This window comes from Echiichthys vipera, assembly GCF_963691815.1.
Source record: "Echiichthys vipera genome assembly, chromosome: 10".
Lineage (NCBI taxonomy): Eukaryota > Metazoa > Chordata > Actinopteri > Perciformes > Trachinidae > Echiichthys > Echiichthys vipera.
In genome coordinates, this window is record NC_139835.1 from 26,152,518 (window position 1) to 26,169,710 (window position 17,193).

Consider the following 17,193-nt stretch of genomic DNA (forward strand, 5'->3'; position numbering starts at 1 on the left):
GTCATGCTATTAGCATATCATTTGTATGTATTTGCTAATTGTATGTTCAAAACTCAGTCCTGTAACTCTCAGTGCCGTTACTCACATTAAGTATTTATCAATTAGAAACCAATGTTGATAAAAAAATAAATAAAAAGAAACGTATTCCCATGTGTACAACAAGTTTAGATTTGTGAAACAAGTACCTCTCTTTTTGGTGCGTACCTCGAGTTGCATTGCTAAAAATCCAGAATTTCTACGTTGTCCGTGAACGCAGCACCACAAACTGTGATGTGATGTGAGAGGAGGGGGGAGGGTTTAGCATCCTCTCCGTGGTCTCACTGATGCACGGGCATCATCTGTGCAGACCTACTGCAGAGTGCGGGACATCTTTCCTTTGCTCTTCTGTGGTAGTGAAGCGTGAACCGGAGCAAAGCTGGAGCCGGCCGTCCACTGTCCGCCACCGGAGCAGCAGCAGTTCCAGTGGAGCGGCACCGAGAGGCAGCCTCCGCCCTGGACCGATGAACTGGCTGATATGTCCCGGCACATCTACACCCGACACGGGATAGGAGAAGGGATGCAGAAGCCCGTGTTTCAGGTAGGAACATTAACAAATCGTGACAAATCAGATACTCCTAATTCACATTTTATTTTTGTATTATTATAATGTGAATCAGAATAATACTATTGAAGGGGAAAAATAGTGTTATTGGTGATCAATATCCTACAAGAACAGCAACATTGAGCATTGACTTTTTTAGAAATGATCCCTACAGACACACTTAACTCATCATTCTGCTTCCCTTTTTAACCCGAAGCTACATTTTTCATAATCCCTAATGAGGTGTCATTTATCAAGCACAGGCACACAAGGTCCCGCTGCATGATGAAGATTTGATTTATTCAAAAATAAATTAAATTGGGATTTTAATTATTAAGCATTTTCTGATCCATCTCCCTCCTCATGTACGGGCATGGTCCAAGTCACTTTGTTACACAGGAGGAATAGATTTTCTTTAACACTGAGGCAGTATTTAGTAAATGTAGTTGATATTAGGGCTGTAATTTGTAATTCTACTGTATCAGTCCTCTGCTGTCAGTGCCAATAAACAAGTGCAGACAAATCCCTAGGGAATGTTTTATTTTTTAGATACATAGATGGATAGATGGATAGATAGATAGATAGATAGGTAGATAGATAGATAGATAGATAGATAGATAGATAGATAGATAGATACATAGATAGATAGATAGATAGATAGATAGATAGATAGATAGATAGATACTGTGCAATATGGATACATTCCTTAATACAATGTTTGACACTTTAATCCCACAACCGTCTGTACATATTTCTTACTTCAATATATGCCTCGAGTTGCATAACATGAAGGAGACAATTATAGAGAAGGAAGTTATTCATTGTTTCTTTCATCATCTTATTCAGAATTTTTTTTCAATCAATCAATCACTAATTGTTTTGTGTGTGAAATGTCATAAAATAGTACAAAATGTCTATTAAAAAGTCTGTCTTATCATCCAAAATTGTTTAATGTACTGTCACAAGGAAAAACATAAAATCCTCATATTTGCGGAAGAGCTGAAACTAGCAAATATCTTGCATTTTTGTTAAATTAAAAAATGATTACAAGGGTTACCCATATATTACCCATTCATTTTCTTTTTGACCTTTTGGTTAATTGACCAATCGTTTCAGCTTAACACCCAATAGACAGATATAGATTCATATAGCCTATTTATTTATTTACTGACTTTTCATCGTTTAACGAGATATGGAATGATCTATTTGGGGATAGACGACTTTGACCATATCGTACTTTGCCAATCCCAGAGGTAAATTTCAATTTTACAGCAGCAGTGTGACACACAGTACATCATGAAACAAATGAGGTAGGTAAGAAACAAAATACAATAAAAAGCATTTGCTCATGAAATAAGATTTGAAAAAACACAGAGATTGAAATAAGCATGGTCTGTAATCCTGATATATATGACAGTGGTAATATTAGATAATGTTAGGCAATGAATGGCAAGAAGCTGGACTGGGGGGGAATTTGGAAAATCTTGTCCGTAATTCCTTAATGGCTGGCCTGCTTGGCTGCATATATTAACATTAAACCAATGGTACATTGAATATAATCTACAGTGTACTCGCACAGGTATAAATATGTTATACTAAGGTGATAAGAGAATAAATACAGGAAGTAGTACAGACGTGCTGTCGATAGAGGGTATGAAAAGTGCAAGAGAACACAGACGGCATCAGAAGGACTAACAACAGATAAATAAGTAATATGAATAATGCTGATGATTGTAGATGCTGGAAAAAAAAGTAAATTAATCGATTAGTTTGTTTGACAGAAGATGAATCACCAGCTACTGTATTTTTGATCATTAAGTCATGAATGTTGCACATTACCCAGTCCCAGCGTCTTGAATGTGAGATATATATATATCTTTATATATTTATTGTTTTTCTTATACGGCTCCATGGCAACTGAGCAAAATCAATCAGCTAATGAGGACTCATGTGATGCAGTCAAAAGGGCCATTAAAAGTGACAATGTGGATCTCGAATTCAGACAGTTGTGACAGTTGCGGTTTTTTTTTCTGACATACTGTACTATGGCTTTTAATAAGGGGGACCTTTTGATTTCTGTTAACCTTATTTAATATTGTTTTTTATTGTTTGTTTCTCACTTAAATAAACGTGTGTCCTATCTGTGAGGCAATCCAAATATTTGTTCCTTAACAAAATGTGAGGTAAAGCCATTTTAAGAGGGATGATATCATGAATCGGGTGGCGCGGTGGGGTGGTGGTTAGCACTGTCGCCTCATAGCAAAGGGGTTTCTGGTTTGAATCCCGGCTGGGGCCCTTCTGTGTGGAGTTTGCATGTTCTCGTGTCTGTGTGGGTTCTCTCTCGGTTCTCCAGCTTCCTCCCACAGTCCAAAGACATGCATGTGTTAGGTTCATTGATGACTCTAAATTGCCCGTAGGTGTGAATGTGAAAGGTTGTCTGTCTCTGTTTGTCTCTATGTGCCCTGTGATAGACTGGCGTCCTGTCCAGGGTGTACCCCGCCTCACGCCCCCCTGCGACCCCGATAGGGACATGCAGTTGAAGATGGATGGATAATATCATGAATAGAAATTATTATGGACGTGACATTACATTTTCATATCGCCTCATGCCGACCTTGCATGCAGTGTTAGAGAAGCTGAGACGTCATTAATCATATTTCGCCCCTCCTCTTGCATCTCAGGTGAATTGTTTCACTTCATTTATTCCTTTAGCACTAAAACAAATGGGCTATGTATGAAAGTGGGTCACACAAAGTGAATCAGTGCAGCTTGGCAGCATCCATGCCAAATAAATGTTCTAAGGATATTAGTCTAATAGAGCAATAAAAATAAAATCATCACAGAAGACAAGAGGCAGCTGGACAGTCAACCCCCCAGAGACTTGAGACGCTGGTTTTTAATGAGGGTTGTTGGAGGAAAAAGGTGACCTTGAGTAAAGTGTGGAAGAGAGCAAGGGATAAATAAAGATATGGCAATAACACAATCACAAATACAGAGAATGAAAAGTTGTGTGTGTTTTGTGCTCACCAGGCTAACAGAGGGACGTACTCCAGACGCAGTCGGCTGAAGAGGTCCGACGGCAGCACCACCTCCACCAGCTTCATCCTCAGACAGGTAGGACACGTCACCACATTAGCAGGGCTCGTTACCATGGGGTTTGAACATAATATACCAAGTTTTGGTTGCTGTACATGTGTGTGAGCTCTCCAAACAAAACTCCTATCAACTACATTGAAATAGCAAAAAAATAATTCTTGAATAATCCTTAAAGCCTTGATTCTGGGGAAACATGATGATGAGAACAGGACAGTGTAAAATCTCTGTAACAGTGTAAATCTATATTTTAGACAATTTGGCAACCTTTAGACAACAATTACCAGTACAGTGCAGTCTAACACTAATGCCTGATACCAGTCCCAGGACTGACAGTGAATGATAAAAACACATTTTCTATTGAAGGAAACTCCTCCTTTAAAACTCCTCTTAATGTTTTTGACAGACTTGAGAAAAAGGCACCACTGTTGGCTTCTGACCTCAGTTCATTGTTAAACTTTTAGCAGAGCTGAACAATAATTCCCTATGATTGTGTATCGCCTTTCAAAGGAATCCTTTCATGATGAAATCATACTTCGAGATATGCTGATACACAGTTACGTCATCCAAATGGATTCATTTTAGATTTATTTGGCACCAAAGTGAGAGAGTAAGTAAGGGTATTTTTAATTTGTTATGTATTAAATTCACACAGGAGTACACAAAAATAGAAATTTCATATAGACTATTTATTTATTGCATTACCAGAGAACACGCTATATCATGATATTTATCATTATCGAGATATGAAATGACCAAGATCAGGATAGAGGATCTTTTAGTTTCAGTCATAAATGATTCATTAATGTCAAGCGAGTCATGAACAGAAGGACTATGACATGAGACGATGTGCTGCCTTTTGGCCTCGGCTGTAGTTCAGGGCAGTGTGTCAGTGTAGCAGGGCTACTTTGTGATACTGCAGGGGGTTGGTGAGATCTTTTTTAAATGTTAATACAAAATATCAGTCATGCACGATTCTTATTTTCAATGCAGTCGTCAACTGTCGAATGCAAACTAACGCGATCACGTTTACAATTACGTTTGTTCACTATGTGCGGGAAGTCACTTTCAACGTTGAATGACAGACGAAAGCGGCGAAAATGGATTTGGGGTCGGAAACATAGCGGCAATGCAGCGGAAAACACACAGTTGATAAATGCAGCTTATCAAAAGACACTTCAGTGCAGCTACAGTGTCGTCTTAGTGTTATTGCATGATGACAAAAAATTGGTTTGCTGTTAATTTACTTATTGATACTAAACATGTGAAATTCTACTGTAGCATTTTAGGTGTTTTCTGTGTTCAGACACTGATGTTGCACTGGTGTTTTTTTATGGTCAGGAGGTACATTATTGAACAAAAGTTTGAGAACCACTGGTTTACGGACTTAGTGACCTTGATTTGTATCAGCCTGGGAAATCAGCCTGCACAGCTGCTTAGGAGGCGTCTATCAAGCATGTATAATTCATAAGGACGCGGTTAGGCAGGGCAGTTTGAATGCAGTCGCTGCCGCCGCCTTTAAGTGTGTCACTGTTAAACAAATTCATATTGGTTTCCTGTATTAAGTCCCTTCTGTAATTCATAACACAGAGGGGAGTTACCCTGCACTTGGACATGCTGCTAACAAGTTACCAAGGGAACTGAGGCTGCAGAGGCCATTCAGCCGCACACGGATAGTTTGTCCTTAGCTACCTTACGTCCTCTCTTTCTTTTACTTCTCCGTGACCTTGTGCGGCTGCATAATGTGCACCATGTGTCTCACTGAGGAGACGCAATAACATCGAACCAAAAGGAATCAGGTCAGAGGCTTTTTCCTGTGAACGTACTAACAAAAGCACATGTCAAAGCTAATAGCCTGATGTGATTTATGATAGTGTCAAGATCTGCGGCTGCCGCATTTTCTATCACATGTAGGCCATGTTTGTACGTGTGAGATTGTATTGTGTGAGTAGATTAAGTCCTGAGGTATTAGAGGTCGCACATATCACTTTTTAGCTCAATCTAGTTTCTCATTTAAGAGCATTTTCACTGAACTTGTACAGTGTTGGTTATTGTTAATTGTGATCCCCATTATGTGTTGCCTTGACAACAACAACTCTTCCTGGAAAAATATTTAAATAAATACTCGTAGTCATATTAAACAATGTTTTCACTTACACATCATACAGTAAACAGTGAAGTACTACATTAGCATAGTATCAAACCCATACATTTACATCCAATTATATCGATTTACAGACAGAAGCCTATTTTGTTCACTTTTTGCTTTTATTCTTAGTTCTATGCAAGAACAACACAAGATACATGTATTTGAAAGATATCAGACATGTATAAAAGCATATTTGCAGAGATATCTGAGAGTTATATATTTGTTTAGAACGTAATCTATGAACCATTGCAGAATTATAAATGTACATTTTATTGGTTGACCTATAAAGTCTTGTCTAAAAGTTAAAACCGGACCTCGTTATCCATCCATATCGCAAAGAAAATCTTGAAACTTAGTGTTGTAGCTTCTTATATAAAGCATGGCAAACTGTTCCAGTGCGCCACAATACATATTTTATCATAACATTGGTCTTTGGTGGTGGGAGCATAAGTACAGACAGTATAACTACCAAATAGATGATGTTGGATTCCCATAAATAGCAAAGTCCTTTAGAATTATTGATGGCTTTGTGTTTTAATTACACACCAGTGTATGTACTGCATGTTCAACCTATTGTCATCTGCCATTAATTATTGAATGCCCACTGCATGAAAGCGTCATGGAATAATTATGTAAGGAGGAAACACAAGATATAATAGACAGAAAGAACCAAACAACATTTAGAAAGTAGAAGAGTCCAAAAAAGGGAGACAAAATGACAGATTGATGTACACATAAAATCTCTTGCTCATTCCTTTTGCTCATTGTGTGCGAACAGATTTCTTTACCACCCCCGCTGTGATTCGTGTCATCACCGGTGTGATCATCATCAGGTGAGAAGAGGAGCAGTGGGCTCTCTTTGATTCCCTCGTGTATCCATAGTAACAGCCGGCCTTCAACAACATGGGTCAAGCCCAGAAGGTTGATTAGCAGGACTGTGTACCTCCTCCTCCTTTTTCAGTAGAAAGTACATTTCTCTGACCGTCAACGCTCTCATGAAAGAAAAGAAAGCTGAGGAAAATGCAGCCTTTCAAGAATACTTGTATCAGATGTATTCTCCAGAACATTTGGATATATTACACGTAAGTCCTGTTAGCTGTTGGACAGGATCTCAATTCTTCATCCTTATCGCAGTTCTGTGAAATCCTGTTTTTATGGCACAGGGGAAAAGGCCTGGACAGAAAGGTTAATCAGGTTCACTCGTTCATTTAACTTCTGAATGGGGAATTGATTTTAAAGCTATAGCTCAGATTTTTTGAATCGGGTTGTGTGAGGTATCTGTTCATAGTCAGTCGATGACAGTGGGCCTCCAGTTTGGAGAAGCAGACAGGATGACGGGCACAGTAGCAAAGCAACGTCCTGCTGTGGACGGGGGCTAACAGCTAATCTTATTTTAGCCACCTGAAACAGGCACACGGATAAAAAAATCAATATCAGTTTAGTGGCGAGGTGAGAATTTCCGCTCCTCGCTCCACTCAAATCTCTCACCACTGGCACCCAAAAAAAGATAAAGCTGCCTTGTATTTATCAGATGCTCTGCCGCACTGCAGTAACACAGAGATGAGCTCGGGCATGCTTTGATCTCATGGTGAGTGCGGTACCAGAGCAAAATTGGAGTTGGCCGAGATTCAACTTTGAAAAACTGCTCTCCTTTCAAAATCCTCATGCTCCCACGGCGCTCACATGCACTGGTGTACGCTATATTTAGAATATTTTCACACACATGCTGTGTTTAAGTTTATATAGTGGGGAAATTTAGCCTTTGACAAAAAACAGTAATTTTACCTCAGAACATGGGAGTTGCTGGTCTACCGCTGCCATGAGTGGTTAGTTTGTTTGTTAGTTTTGTTAGTTACTAGCCCTTTAAAACACCAAAGTCACACAATAACACAAACTAACCGTCAACTTTTTATTAAAGGAGTCTGGTGGTTTGGGGGAGAGCACAGACAATGCTTCAGCTTCCCCCTCGTAAACTTAAACAGGGCTCTCTGACAGGCTAAAACGGTGGAAATGTTCTTAGTGTGCACCTTAACCGCTTTATAGTAATACGACCCCCTTTCAAAATATCCAAACTATCTCTTTAACAACCAAATTAGTGTTGTTAGCGTGTTAAAGCCCCTCAAGTATTTCTCTCTGACATTAAATATCACGACTAAATGAACAAGAATCAAAGTTGGAAAAAAAACATCCAACATTATTTTTGAATCGAGAGTCTGGCGATCAGAAACTCAGCTCATGTGCTCCATCAAGACTGTTTGGGTGTGGATTAATTAGATTGGATTGACTGTGAGCAAACAACCACACGACTGTCATCAGATTGTGACTCAAATATTGGTGATCTCACTGCACCCACTTCAAACCAGCAGGAAAAGCACAGGCGAAAACTGTTTTCTTTGGCAGATACTAGCGTGTTTGTGTAGGAGCCCATCACGCAGAGAAATATGAGATTGACAAATGGGTTTCCATCGCCGTTAAGGGAAGTTTTACGAAAGGTGAGGTCACTGCAGATTGACTTCAAGTATTAGGGTTAATAAAGGACGAGTGTGGAAAGCGGCCGGGGTCTGTGGGATGTCCAGGGAGTTTAGTGAAAAGGAAGTCCAAAACAAAAAACAGAACAGAAGGTGTTTGAGGAGATACTGTATGTTGATCAGAATGAGTCACCACGTGATATAATGAGCAGATCACTATCTGTAACACTGAGGTGCTGGTAGAAAGCTGATTCTCCCACAAGGTGTGTCCCGAATGTCTACATGCACCGCTCGTGTGGACAGATGTTCCTCTGCGTGGTCGGTGAGCGGATGCCTGAATGGTTTCCGGTGCAAACCTCTGAGCTCCACGCTAAGAGGATGCCAAAGCTCGGCAGATGTTTGAAATAATCCAGAGCTGCAGCGTTGAATGGCACGGAGGGAATTAGCTCTGATTCCACATTTTCTTTGATATTTGTGTTTGTTGAGCGCTAATACATGTACGTGATGGCTATACGTCACACACCCTGCGTCAGAGTGCTGCTTGTGCGTGTTCGCAGGAAATAACTCTGTGTATCAGCAAAATGCAATTAATCCCACCAGCATGTGAAATAAGGTCAGCTTCAGACAGAAAAGTGCTTCAGTGGGATGTTTTTGAGTAACTAATGTAGAGCATCAGACTCCTGCCAACTTTTCTGCTGTGCATATGCATTAGTGAATAGCAGACACGAGCCTGATGAGTATTGCAGAGGTTTTTTGTTTCTGCCAGCAGTGGTGCTGTTTTTGTTGTTTGATGAGAGTGAGTACAGTGTTGTTTTTACAGTGACACACATGTGTTTCTACAGCAGACAGCAGAGGGTGGTAACAGGCTGTGGTAATGGGCATCGAGCCACTAAAAGAAGAGAAAAATAAAGACAGTCTTGTGCCTATAATTGATGTGGACTGCCCTGCGATAGACTGGCGTCCTGTCCAGGGTGTACCCCGCCTCGCGCCCGATGTCAGCTGTGATCGGCTCCGCCCCCCCCCCCCCCCCCCCCCCCCGCGCGACCCTGACAGGGACAAGCGGTTGAAGATGAATGAATGAATGAATGAATAAATCAGTGTGTACGAAAGCATAAGAAGAGGCAGGTGGGAAACTAGGCAAGGACTTCTATCTCTGCTGACAACAGAAAACACAAACTCAAGTGAAATAACTGACAAAAAGTGAAATTTCCATGTCTTTCTTGTTTTCTGCCGTTGGACCTGAAAGCAACACAAATCTTTAAGGTAACTCATCAAGAGCATGATCTCGGATGTTAGAACTTCACTTTTCCTATGTTGATTTTTACAGATGACTGCTACAACCATGAACATGGGGTGTGCAACATATGTGTTGTGTCATTCTTAATAACACAATAACATTAAAAACAAATGTAATAGCTGTATTCATTTAGCGGCAGAAGTGATAATAGTTTACAGAGACCTCATGATTTAGGTTAGCCAGATTTAATTTGATTGAACTTTAAGAGTTGCAACAATCGGATGAAACCCCAACAAGGTTCGTTGCAAGGTTTGAAAATAAATAAAAAGACTGAAGTTTTTAAAGGTAGAAAATGCATCAAACATACTTTGCTAGAACTACAACATACTGTGCACACAGCACATCCACCGTCTTTGTTTGCCATGCACATTGCAAAGTGATAGTGGTACAGTAATGAATTCTGATGGAGCTGCTAAATGTTTTATTGGGCTGATATCCAAGGCTGACCTGAAAATGACTTGTAGCAGTAATGCAGCTATGAACTAAAGACCTCATTGCTGCCTTCGCCCATATTCACATCCTGGGTCACCCAAGTTTAATTCCCTGCTGTCTGAAATGGAAAGTATGAATGTAAGGCCTGCAGATTTTTAATAAAGTCTCATTTTGGCATGACAAGGCTTATGATGCCACAGCTTTCTCCCCGAAAGGAAATTTCATTTCTGAATCACACAATTCATTAAACACGCACATCCCTTTAACCAAAATGTTCAGCTCGCTGCCTGCAAAGTGATAAGGAAGGGGCTTCTTGGCTCTGCTAATCCCTCTTATGTAGGTCGCATGGCTCAACTCGGCAGCCTTTAATTCATGAATTACTGGACGGGGCCCGGCCACACCGCTCTCACAGCTCACACTGGCACCATGCACCAGTCTGCCAGTGACTCATGAGTAAATGTGTAACGAGATTACTCATGACTAGTACACAACACATTTGAGTTTTGAGTTTCCACACTGTTCAGCTGTCTTTGCTATCGCTGCGTCCAAATCCTACGTCACTCTGTCTTTAAGGATTCATTTGTAGGGGTTAGGGGAGACACAGTGAGGTGGTGGTTAGCATTGTCTCCTCACAGCGAGAGGGTTCCAGGTTCAAATCCCGTCTGGGGCCCTTCCGTGTGGAGTTTCTATGTTCTCCCCGTGTCTGTGTGGGTTTTCTCCGGGTTCTCCGGCTTCCTCCCACAATCCAAAGACATGCACATGTTAGGTTCATTAATGACTCTAAATTGCCAGTGAGTGTGAATGGTTGTCTGTCCTGCGGTAGACTGGCGTCCTGTCCAGGGTGTACCCCGCCTCACGCCCGATGTCAGCTGGGTTCGGCTCCCCGACAGGGACTTCATACTTCTGCTCCACTACATTAGAGGCTAATCTTGTATTTGTTACTGAACTACATTGACAGCTTTTGTGTCCTGTGTGTTAATAAAATCCTCCTACTTCTTAAGCTGAATAAAGTAATTGCCATAGTTCTCACAGGACAGCAACACTATGATGATCTTACAGAAAATGATGCATTGCTGCAGATCATGGGTGTCAAACTGATTCAGTAAAGGGCCGCTGTGGCTGCAGGTTTGTGTTCTTGCTTGGTTGGAATGAAAACCTGCAGCCACACGGCCCTTTACTGGATCAGTTTGACACCCCCGCTGTAGATTAACCTACCCAGCAGTATATAAAGGAGATAAAATTACAACCGTTAACATCTTATCATACATCTTTTGTGTTGTGCACCTGCGGCCTTGTAACAGTTGTGTCAGATGTAACATGAAGCTGCATTTATTCTTGGAGGCTTCTCCTTCATCTGCTGCTGATGTCAGACACGGGTTACTGTCTGAGTATCAGCCCTTTGATGTGTCTTCTCTCTTCCTCCACTAGAATATCTGATAGATGATGATGAAGCCAACAGGTTGCCTCATAAGTGGAAGAAAACTGTGGCAGGGTTGATGGAGATGCATCATCTGATAGGAGCAGGTGCATCTGCTGTCCCACAGTGTGTCAGGAGAGGGCGCTGTTGCTCTATACTTTGCTGCAGAAACAGCTGAGACAAAAAAATATGCTCTTGCAGTTCTCACTTGGGGTGGACCATAGAAAATTAATGCGATTATCATGAATGATTTATTCATTTATTGTGATTTTTTTTTAACCTGTATTCCTCACACAGGAGTGGCATAAGTGGTAGAAATATGATATGAGCATGCAGGGAAATAATAAGTATTGTACTGCTTGTTTAAAATTCAATTTTTGTCTAGACAGCTTTTACAGCTCTTTTGTTTGATTAGAATATTTCGGTTTTCATTAAGTTCTGTCATTTTGTTTCTCTTCACGTTCGAATGAGCCAATTCGCCTCTTTTTAAATATTTGTAATCAATTTAATCTTGATTGTGGCGGTTCATTCTTCGCCCTGGGAACACTAACTGGGGTTAAAATCACTCAATTAGCGTTTACAGAAGCTTTGAGTTGTATTTCACGGCCTTCTTCTCCTGAACTTATGTGTGTTTTTGTAAGACAAAAATATAGTTTTACCATCTCCTCCACTCCCCTTCATGTTTTCTTCAATATTTCATTTAAGGCACATACATCAAAAGGTACTTTGCTCATAAAAGGTGTCAAACCTCAGACTTAGACTCTATTTCTCTTCTTGACTGATTTCCTACATGATCAGTTTCCCTGTAACAGACATTTATAGATTGGTTTTATGGCCCGGCGTGTTCTTGAAGCTGTAAAGACATGAACACTTGTTGTACCAGAGCAGCAGCTCGGCCGCATCAGGTCTGCCACCTGTTTAAAATATCATCCCTCAGCTGTCGGCTGCGACTCTGGATGTGTAAATCATATGTCAGTCTTTGCAGGTTATTGTTTAGGTTAAGAGAACACACACATCCGTGCACAGGATACACACCGTTTGCTGGTTAACGCTGCTCTCAGGCTGCAGACCCCCACCTCCCTCTCTGCCTCTTCCTTATTCACAGCCAGCCAGGCTACACAAGCCAATCGGCAAGCTGCATCCCCAGCTCTGTCATCAGCCAGAGCTAGAGGAAGGGATTGGCTTGTGTGATCTGAGCTTGGAAGGCAGATGAAATGCCAGGTCTGCTCTGCCTCTGGGGACAACCAGGCTGCCTTACAATAATGGGAACCAACACTCGCTCGGCTCAGGGGCAATAATATCCAATTCAGCATCAGGAAAACACAGGGCTCCACCTTTTTTTTTTTTTTTTATATTTGCTGCTTTGGTGTGGTCTGGTTGCTCTTCATGTGGAGAAAGAGACTGCTGGTGGGCTCTGTCACTCCCCAGTCCTCATCACCCATCCTCTCTGGAACAGGTTGATCATTCGCCGCTCCTGTCTTATTTTGTGCCGAAGAGCTGCTTTTTGGATTCTCACTCCTCCATGTACGATAACTTGTACCTACATGGATTTGAAGACTCGGAGGCGGTGAGTGGAGAGGGTGTCTTGACTGTCACTTTCTGTTGTCTCGTGGCTACTGGTCGATCCTCCTTCATAAACACTCACAGAATGCGTTAAGACTTGAGCTGAGCGTACCCTTTTTCTCTGGGGGGAGTTAGGAGAGGCTGGGGGAAGGGTGTGCACGAGCGTGTGTGTATCGGCGTGTGTGTACTTAAAAGAGCGTGTGTCTTGGGGCTCCTCAATCAACCAACTGTACAGTTTTCTCTACTGATACTGCCAGCCAGATCACGGCTCTCCTCCTGTCTGGACTGAGTGCCTGCAGATGTTAACAGTCGATCTTTACCCTCTCTCCATATGGATGAATGGCCAGTGTGCATGTAAAGCTCTGTTTATGATTATATGTGAGTATGTCTCTCCCTTCATCACATACCCCTACATACATCACATAGGTTTACTGAAAAGACCAGTAGCTATAATCATAACGATCACACACTTAAGCTATCCGTCTCATACTGATGTGCCGTTGCGATGTCTTCCGCACAAGACAAGAATGCATGCAGGGTAGAGAAACAACACATTAAGTATAGATTCTCAGCTTAACCAAACACAGACGGACCAACACTGGCTTTGATACAGAGAGTCCAACATTAATATTGACAGGCAGAACAGGTTATCTATTGGATGAAAATGTGTCGGGAGTGGAGGAAAAATGCTTACAAAGGCAATAAATGTGGGAGCTTCTGCTGCTGGGTGGAGGGGAGGAAGGAATCCCACTGAGCCAGAATCTGTCAAGACCTTTCTGTAACTCCTCCTGACATCCTGGCTCCCTCTTGGGGATTGAAAGTGGAGGGAATTTCTTCATACATTTGGTCCTATCCACGTTTTTGATCGTTGTGTCTTGAGGAACTAGCTAATTTTTAAATCTTTTGTTTTATTATCCAAGGAGCTAAAATAAACATATATAGTATAAGTAGTATAAGAAGTATATGGACAGATGTACATTGAAGCTATTTGTTATTGTTCAACATCTCAGCCCAAAACTGTAGGCTTTAATCTGCTGCTTTAACAGCCTCAGCTCTTCTGGGAGGCATTTCTTGAGGCATTTTGGAGCCTGACTTCGGGGATTTGCTCACATTTACTCATAGGAGCTTAGTGAGGTCAGACACGGATGTTGAGTGATAAGGACTGGCTCCCAGCGGGCGTTCCAGCTCATCACAAAGGTGCGTTGAGGTCAGGCATCTGTGCTTGCCAGTCAAGTTCTTCCACACCAAAACTGAGAAAACCATTTCTTTGTGGAGCTGAGAAACATTGTCATATTAAAACCACATACTTTTGACCACCATCTATGTTGTGAAGTGGGAAGAGTAGCTGGTTTGGTTGCTGGATTTCTTACCACATCTCATTTTTTGTCTAAGAACCAGATATATATATATTATTTTTATTTTTTTACTGTCAATTCAAGCAGCAGGAGAGTTTCATTTTCAGTCACATGGTCTATGCACAAAAGAACTCCCTGAAATGTGTTATTCGATGTCCCTTATAATGCAGCACAATCCAGGAATACCATCTGTTTCCTGTTGTTTCAGCTGTTGTTATCACATGCTATTGTCCCATTATTACGGGTCTGAATAACTAATGAGGCTATTTACTTCTCCCTCAGACTTTTACCGAAATGGATTCTTTGTCAAAAATCATAATATGTCAAGGACACTGAGTCAACCAGCACATTAAGATACTGTATAACTGGATTCATTCATTACCACAAATTCAACTACAGCGTCCATTTCATTTTTTCGGATTGACTTTATCCAATTTCATTAAAGCATGACTCCAATCATGTTTCTGTTGACACTGCAGGTGTATGGTTCTTCTTCTGGTCCACTGTCATTGAATCCAAACTTACAGAACTTATCCATACACAGTCAGTGCTGCTGTGTTCCACGCTGTCCCATTTATAGGGCGGTGTTGGCAGCACTAGAGAAGACATCTTGTGGTTTGCTATCAGCACTTGACATTAGCTTGTGGGTGTCTGGATTTTTCGGAAGTGAGGCTTTGTTCAGGGACTTCTAAGGCAACAGGCAGGGACACTAATGCATTTGTTGCACCCTCGACCCGTAACAACCTGCAGGCTGTCCTGTAGGGCTGGGCGATATGGCCCAGATCTTCTCTCGATAAAATTTCATATCCCGATAATCATGTACATCACCACATTGCATGTTTTCTGGTAATTCAATAAATAAAGTAGTCTATATGAAATAACCACACCACATGACTAATGCAAAGTCCCTTAATTTTCTCATTTTATCAAGAAATTTAATGCAAAATGAACATAACGCTCCAGGATCAGGCGTCCAAATGACATAACTATTGTTGGTTATCTAACATTGTGATTGACATTTTAATATTGTTTTGACAATATACATTTCCCTCCCACTTACATATCGCGCGGCAAATATGAAAGAAGTTTTTCTCAGTATATCACGATATCTGCTCACATGTGTGAAATCATGTGTTGTGTAATCCAGTTGATGCTAATCCCATTGAACTTTGTGGTAATGTATTAAACAAAAACTGTTTTCTAATGATATTCCCTCAGGTATTTAAGTATATCTCTGAATCTCTTTATTATTTTTTCACCATATCGATTCCATTAAAAGAAAATAAATTATCATATCGACTTATCACCCCGGCCCTACTCGCTTTTATTGAAGATCATGTTTTTGGCAGTTTTTCAAGCCTTTATTATATAGAACAGACAGGAAATAGGGTGAGAGAGAGAGAGGGGGAGACATGCAACAAAGGGCCGCAGGTCGGAGTCGAACCCGCGGCGACTGCTCTAACCACTCAGCCACCAGCCGCCCCCAGCCCTACTCTCTTGTCTGAGTGAGTAATGTATTCTGGGATGGCCACATAGTATATACCCATGTCAAGTCAAGTCATTTGTCATTTTCTCAATATCTTTTACAATCATCTTAATTCAATGTAGGTGATATGGTGTTGTGGCCATGCTTATTTCAGTTTTGGGGACTTGGACCAATTATTGATTCATCAATATTGTACGAACATGACCCTCAGACCATAAACTTAACCGCTTTTGTGGAGGTGATATAAACTTTGATGTTTTTGCATAATATTTCCATTTTATTAAGCAACTCCCCCTCCCCAGCTTACAGGAATGATGTAACCCACTTACAACAGTTCTGCACATATACTGTGCTGTTTATTGTATGACTCACCTTTATAAAAGCTATTATATAAAACACAAAGCCTTATGAACCTGCTGCACTCACTGATCAGCAATTGTACTATCGTAAGAGTGTTGGAAGGAGAGTTCTGTGAGTCAGAAGAAGACATCACATTGTGTACATCCAAACTGATGTAGGTGAAGCATGAGCTCCAGTCCCTAATATTTGGGCTCCGTTGTTTCCACCTCTACAACCTCGTTGATAGTGATATAATTAATAAGGAATGCTTTTAGCCTTATAGACCGGGTCTGATTGGTGCGGCGGTAAGTGGAGGAAGAAGGATGAAGATGGGAGCACAGACCGAGCTTTGGCGTCTGAGCAGATAAGGCTTGAGTGTGGCACGATGGACTCAAGACTGGCCACTTGACACTTCTAGATAATAACCACACAAACAACTCATTGTCTGTGTGGGTATTTGTGTGTGTGTGTGTGTGCGTGCGTGTGTGCGTGTGTGTAGAGAGAGACAGGAGACAGAGAGGGAGGAGGGGGGGAGGTTGTTTGGCAGAGTTGTTGCTTGTGTCTTTGCACATGATAGTAATTTTGGGAATGCTTCAAAGTGTCTTGTGCACCAAATACTTTCTGTCCTTTCCAGTAAAATGAGCGAAATGACATCATCTTTCTTGCCTCAACAGTCTCAGTAATGTAAAGTGACAAATATCGGGAGCAATTTAGTTCCCAAGTGATTTACTTTTCCTCTGGTTTTGATGAAGTCAATACAATCAAAGTCTTGACTTAGCACAAGAAACCACAGCAATACAACGCGACATATCATACAGACATACATGTATATCTGCCGCTGTCATGAGAATTTGGTTTAGGCAAGTTATTAGTTATGACAGTTAATGTCAAATATAAAGAGAAGAATATGGCATTTAATTAGAAAAGTACAGTCAAGTACAGTCATACATGCATACGTACATGGATTTCTTCCTTTGTAGTTACATAGTTACTTTACAGCCACTCAGGCATCAA

The 17,193-nt window shown here is 41.1% G+C and overlaps 1 protein-coding gene across 1 annotated transcript in view; it reads left to right on the forward strand.

Annotated features, from left to right (window-relative positions):
- Positions 1–469: 469 nt before the first annotated feature.
- Positions 470–17,193, forward strand: part of cacnb4a (calcium channel, voltage-dependent, beta 4a subunit) — a gene marked incomplete at its 3' end in the record, with an annotated part of 36,491 nt that continues 19,767 nt past the window's right edge. Inside the window, exons 1-2 of the mRNA XM_083921077.1 lie at positions 470–577; positions 3,611–3,694. Coding sequence (XP_083777203.1) covers positions 515–577; positions 3,611–3,694 — 147 coding nt within the window. The 5' untranslated portion in view covers positions 470–514. The remainder of the gene's footprint in view (positions 578–3,610; positions 3,695–17,193) is intronic.